Here is a 6,421-nt window from a genome sequence, read left to right as displayed (position 1 = left end):
AAGAAATATGGCACTACATACTGCATGATAGGGTCAGCTGACCAGCTCATTATAACTACCATAACGTAGTTAATAGTTATCAGGGTTTCCTGCAGCACTTTATTGGCCAGGGGGGCCCCCTGGCCTAAAATCTGTCCCCCCCTGGCCAAGAGACAAGAGTCAACCTCTCCTTTTATGTTGAGGGCAAAAATAAGAATTAGTCTAAAATAAGGGAATTAATTTAGTTGTGTTTTCCGCCATCATGGGCACATTTATGTGTTTTTATAGGGCAAAATTAAGAATTAATATTACAAATTAAGTGAATTAATTACTTGAATTAATTAATTAATTATCAAAAAATGACGGTGCACGCGCTTTGCGTGTGCGCCATGAGATCCCCCCTGGTCAAGACTTTTTCCTGCAGGAAACCCTGGTTATAAAGTGTCTAATTACAAAAAGACACTTTTAAACTGACCAAGACATTGCCTTATAGATCCGACCTTTAATTTAAGAGTTACCCAACATATTTACTCAACACTTTATCACTGTTGCAACTTGGAATGGAATAATGTAATACAACTCTGATTAGGCGGAAATATTTGCTGAAAATAAGTCTTATTTGACTGTGAGCTTGTAGATCGGCCATATTCTGCTATTGATTTGAGGTGTGTGGGTAGTTACAGTGCTAACTAAGGTCTGTCTTACTAAGTACAGGGGATCTAAGTTGTTAATGGGTAGCTTTATATTATAGCCTATGTCCTTTTATTGTAACTTGGGGTCCTATGTTGTCTCACCATGCAGAAGTCTGGCTTCAAGATGGCTTCAAGTGATGATGTGTGATGATTCAACAGCAAGCAGTCCAGTCAGATCCTGAGAGAAGGTGGATGGCTGCTGGTGATGATAGCAGTGTGCAACCTCAGAAATAATTAGAATTTCAACCAGCACTGGTTAGTGGTACACACAGATAGAAAGTCCACCACTGATTCTAACCCTTTGACAACACTAGACCAGTGGTTCTCAACCTTTTAAGGCCACGACCCCCCAAATAATCATATTTTAACTTTATTGTCATTTTAGAAATGTGCATATACCCTCTATCTAAACACTTAAACTTTAGGTTGGTTTGTTTACTGTTGAGAGAGAAAACAATGTTGCAAATTGAGTTAATCATCCAAAAATAATTTGGGGATCCCCCTGGAGGTCCAGAATATACACAGGTTGAGAACCACACCTGTGCAAAGAACAACACCATATCTGCCAGCAATTGTGTAGCAGAAGTAGCAGTTATATCATTAGCATAGCACGTTTAGCATTAGCATCTGTTAGCATTTAACGAAAGTAACAACATAACATTAGCAAGCATTAGCAAAAGTAGCGGTTGACGTTAGGTTAGCATTAGCATCTGTTAGCATGTTCGCCCTTCTTGAGACGGGTATGGCTGCAGGCCTGGAGTCACCATACGCTCTTGCCCTTCTTCAGCTCGGTGGTGGGCGTGTCACATATTCGCGTTGCTGATGTAACAAAACGGACGACGCGCACGCGACTCTGTGCACGGCTGCACGCGCGCCCGCTCATTGGACGCGGACGCGCGTCGTTTGAAGCAGCCAATGTGCGAGGATGGCGTCGGGTATAAATAAACGGCGTTTGCAACAGGGCGTCATTCAGTGTTGGAGCGTTGAGGAGACAAGTCGGACTACTTCACTGAATCATCACTAACTCACAACTAGCATAACAACTTTAATTGATTTCAACGATTCATCATCACTTCGGTGGAGTTGATCGTTATGGACAACATGGCTCCACTTGCAAAGCGTTCCTACATGGCTGCACTTGCAAAGTGTTCCTACATGGCCAACAACAACAAGGCGGCTAACAAGGGAAACAGACCACAACAACTGACCGTTGTCCACACCAGAATCCTCCCGGGGGTCAGAGACAGACTGAGGATGAGGCTGGCTGCACATTGCATCAGGACCCCGGCAGAACTGGCGAGGAGCAAACGGCCACAGTGGGAGCGGGAGCCAGCAGACACACCTGGGAGAAGAAAGAGGTTTGCCACCTGCGACGTTGACGCACTACGGTGCGAGACCGGCGATGACAACACCGCAAAGCTCCTGAAAGTGACCGTTGTTGCCCAGTCACAGCCGGACAGAGTGGAGGCCCCTCCTCGAGTCGCTCCCTTCACTGTTCCAGACATTGATGCAGGGGAGCAATGTTCTGAGTATGTGAAAGACATTTATGCACATCTAATGGACCTCGAGGTACAGCAGGCTGTGCGACGCGGGTATTTGAAGGGCAGCGACATCAAGCCCCCCATGCGAGCTCTCCTAATCGGCTGGATGATCACGGTTAGTTCCAAATACCAGCTGCTCCAGGAGACGCTGTATCTGGCGGTTGCCATCTTCGACCGTTTCCTGCAAGCTACGCCGGTTCCACGAGAGATGCTCCAGCTTGTTGGTGCCACTGCCATGCTGCTGGCCTTGAAGCACGAGGAGATGGACCCACCACAGGTCCGGGACTTTGCTGACTTCACAGACGACACCTACACAGCCGCTCACATTAAACAGATGGAGCGGATCATGCTGAGATCCCTCAACTTTGACCTGGGACGCCCGCTGCCCGTGCACTTCCTCCGGAGAGCGTCCAAGGCTGCAGGCTCTACCGCGGAGACGTACATGCTGGCCAACTACCTGATGGAGCTGACTCTCTTCGACTACGACCTGGTTCACTACCGGCCGTCTGAGATCGCCGCCGCTTCCCTGTTCCTCTCCCAGCTGCTGCTGGATGGCCAGTCATGGACGCTTGCACAGCTGCACGACACCACCTATGACGAGGATCACCTAAAGCCGATCGTGCAACACCTCGCCAAGAATGTAGTGGCCGTCGACCAGGGGAAAGCAGAGCTGCAGGTGGTGAAGAAAAAGTACTCTCGGAATCCCAGACTGGGATCACGCGGGGTCTCACTCCTTCCTGAGCTGCAATCTCCTGTTGTGTTCAACCTGGCTCTTCCTCTGCTGGGGGACCTACAAATCTGCCCTCCAAGAAAGGCTAGAGTACACCACTGGTTGTAAGGCATTTAAAACGCCTTTTTATAAGAGACGTTTATTTTTAAACCCACCTAAACGTGGGCAGAGTTTATGGTCTGGATCCAAGAAATCTACTTGGTTGAAAGGATTCCCAAATAAACCATTTTCATTTTCACTGTTTCACTGTATACTGTTGTATTGTTTTCCCTGTGCATGCTCTAATTATGTAAATATCTTAATTAAATTATATTCATTTAATAAAACATTTTTTTGTGTGATTAACAGCGTTTGTTATTGTATATTCAGGCTTTTAGTTTGACCAAAGGTTTCCTCCCAGTCACAGTGCCACCTGCAGGCTATGCTCTTTGGTTGTCCCTTCTCTGATAGCTGTGGTTCACAAACGTTTTATATCATTAACGTTTTACAATCGACATGACTGAATAATTTTTGACATGCTTTAGGCTATTTGATAATTTTTAACCTTGAAATGGTGTGCTAAGTGCTTTGATAACTTGGCCAAGTCTTCTTCAGACCAAGTGTCACCCAATATAACTTAATTTTAAATATCCTTTATTAAATACACACATTATCTAAACGTAAAATGTGTCTGTAATTTGTATCCTCAAGGTTTAAGGTTTCTTTATTGTGAAGTATTGTGTGCAGTTTGCGGAGTGAACTTATTTTGTTAGACATTGTAGCAGCATTAATAGTTAACAGTTCAACAATGTATTCAGTAAATAGAACAGTTAGTTTGACCATTGCACTAGTGCTTCAGGTGATTAAGAGAAATCTTATCTCTTAGTATATGTCAAACTATTGTTATAAACAGTGTTAAATAAGGCAAGGTACACAAACACACACGTCATGGAGTTCAGGAAGAATTCTCCTTCTGAATTACACTGTGTTGTGGTCCATATTAATAACATAAAACCCACAATGAAACATGGAAATCACTGTGGAATACGTGTCATTCTCATAGCATAAATAAAAACAGACCAGATATCAAAACATGGAGAAATGAGTAAAATAGAAATATATATACATGATGCATGGTATAAGGTAAGTAGTTAAGAACAGTGGGAAGAGGCAGTAAAACAGCAGCAGTAATGTCATGACATAATATGCACATGGGTTAAGGAAAAAGAAATGCAGTTAAATGTAGCAAATGCAGTGGTTCTCAACCTTTTCAGGCCGCAACCCCCAAAGTACATTATTTTAACTGGGGACCCCACCCTGATGAGCATTCCGAGTTGAGGAATTACAATTTGTATAACACGGTTCTATTGTGAAAATAGCTTATCTACATGCTCACAATGCATGTTGCGAGACTGTACAATCTATTTTCACAATTTCTGCCTCTATAATATTTGACAATTTGGCCAATGTTTAATTTATCATTTTAGAGATATTAAAAGGTCATTAAATTGTCACTTTAGAAATGTGCATATACAACCTATAAAAACGTTATGTTGGTTTGTTTACCCTTGAGTGAGAAAACAATGTTTCACATTAATAATTTGGGGACTACCCCTGGGGGTCCCAACCCACAGGTTGAGAACCACTCTGCTATAGAGGAGTTCCACATGCACCCATTTCAACAAGCAATGCTGGAATAGAGTTGTTCCAAAAGCTCCACTGCAAACTCTTAGGGCCTCTATGAATGAGGAATGATGCTGAAAAAACATGTTAGGTCTGTCAAAAGATGATATTTTCCCCTGGCCTCCAGATGGCAGCATCGTCCTTTCTTCTCCTTTCTGCTCACTTCCCAGTCCTGTTGCAGTACTGCAGACAGTTAGTAGGCTGGATCAGTCTGACCAAATGCTACAGATTAAAGTGGAGGCAGTCAACCTTCACGCATTGAAGAGAAAATGAGGGTCCACTTCACCTGACACAGCCATCATAGTCTGTGTCCTCTGCTGAGCCCTGCCGGTGACATCACACACGCAGTGAAACTCCCAAATTACTCTTAAGACAGTGGCTCTCAACCTGTGGGCCACATTATTTTGGGGGGTCCCCAGATGAATAACTTAATGTGCAACATTGTTTTCTCACTCAACAGTAAACAAACCAACATAAAGTATAAGTGTATATAGAGGCTATCTTCACATTTCTAAAGTGTCAATTTAAGGACTTTTTAATACCTCTAAATGAAAAATTAAACATTGTCAAATATTAAAGGCAGACAGTTTGAAAATATTTTAGCAATAGAACCGTGTTATACAAAATGTAATGCCCCAACTCTTACAAATCCAATTTCAAATATGATAATTTTGGGGGTCGTGGCCTGAAAAGGTTGAGAGCCACTGTTCTAGTGAACCAGCCCACATTTCCACCAGGTTTAAGCAGAACCACTGTAATGAAGGATATGTCATCAACAGTGAATATGAACTTAGCTTACAAAATGACACATTCAGGTAGGGATGACAAACCACACTTGCTTTTAACAAAGGAACCTGCGAAGAAACTTGAAAGGTGAAACATACACAAGGTAGATATTTCTTGATATCATGTTACAGATAATGATAGTTTGCCCAGTTCAATGAGCACATGTCTGGCTATGAACTGATATCAAATCCAGAGGGGTCCCTCTACCCCACTTTGAGAATAATTGCCGTAGTATTTACTCTCCTCATAACACATCAGAGGTAACATGCTCTTCAGCTCATGTTGTGCTGGCTGTGTGTGACATCCAGTCTCTCAGGCCTGGCTACTCAGTCCAGCAGCAAACTCCACCAGTGTACGAGTTGGCCTGCCTGACCTGCCTTTCCTCAGGTAGGGGATCTCATCTTTGTTGGACATGACCCCCAGCACTGTGACAAACTCTCTCAGGAAGGCAGCTGCTGTCCACGCACCACCAGACCTGATGAGATACAGATTCATATACTTAACACAATATATTGTTTTTATGTATATTTCCCCCCTGCCATCACAACTGCTTATCAGCGTGATATGGGTTAGTGATTTGTACTTCCTTATTTTACTCAAACACTTGAGGGCCTCTGCTACTATCTGACAGTGCTCAGGGTCAGTGTGTGTTGAGCTACAGTACGTACCGGCTGTAGCTGCCGATGTTATTGAGGTCGGCCAGTTGGCTGCGAGTCACCTGCTTGGTGTAGTGTTGGAACAAAGGCATCCGCCTGTCACCACATTGGCCTACACACACACAATGAAAAAGACAATCACAAACTCATACACACACATGACAAACTAGAAGCAGTGATCTTCCGAGCACAGGTCTATGCCAGGTCAGGAAGGTTGTTGTGGCCTCCTGGTGGCGCTATAATAGGCCAATGTTAAAAGGGTGCCATGTTTTCTTCAGCCTTTAAAGGCAATCAGACGCTGCATGCATGATTTTATTCCAAAAATGTGGTGTGCAAAAGTCGACCTGCTGGTGGCGCTCTTAACAGACCAATATG

The 6,421-nt window shown here is 43.7% G+C and overlaps 1 protein-coding gene across 1 annotated transcript; it reads left to right on the top strand.

The window, feature by feature from the left end:
* Positions 1 to 1,772: 1,772 nt before the first annotated feature.
* Positions 1,773 to 3,050, top strand: LOC308288002 (G2/mitotic-specific cyclin-B2-like; the record flags this gene model as incomplete). Its single annotated transcript, XM_080729348.1, has 1 exon — positions 1,773 to 3,050. One exon carries the CDS (start codon positions 1,773 to 1,775, stop codon positions 3,048 to 3,050), a length of 1,278 nt encoding a protein of 425 aa, XP_080585474.1.
* Between the last annotated feature and the right edge of the window lie 3,371 nt (positions 3,051 to 6,421).

The sequence above is a fragment of the Nannobrachium achirus genome (genome assembly GCF_963921795.1).
Source record: "Nannobrachium achirus genome assembly, chromosome: 7".
NCBI lineage: Eukaryota > Metazoa > Chordata > Actinopteri > Myctophiformes > Myctophidae > Nannobrachium > Nannobrachium achirus.
This window is presented reverse-complemented; position numbering and strand designations above follow the sequence as displayed.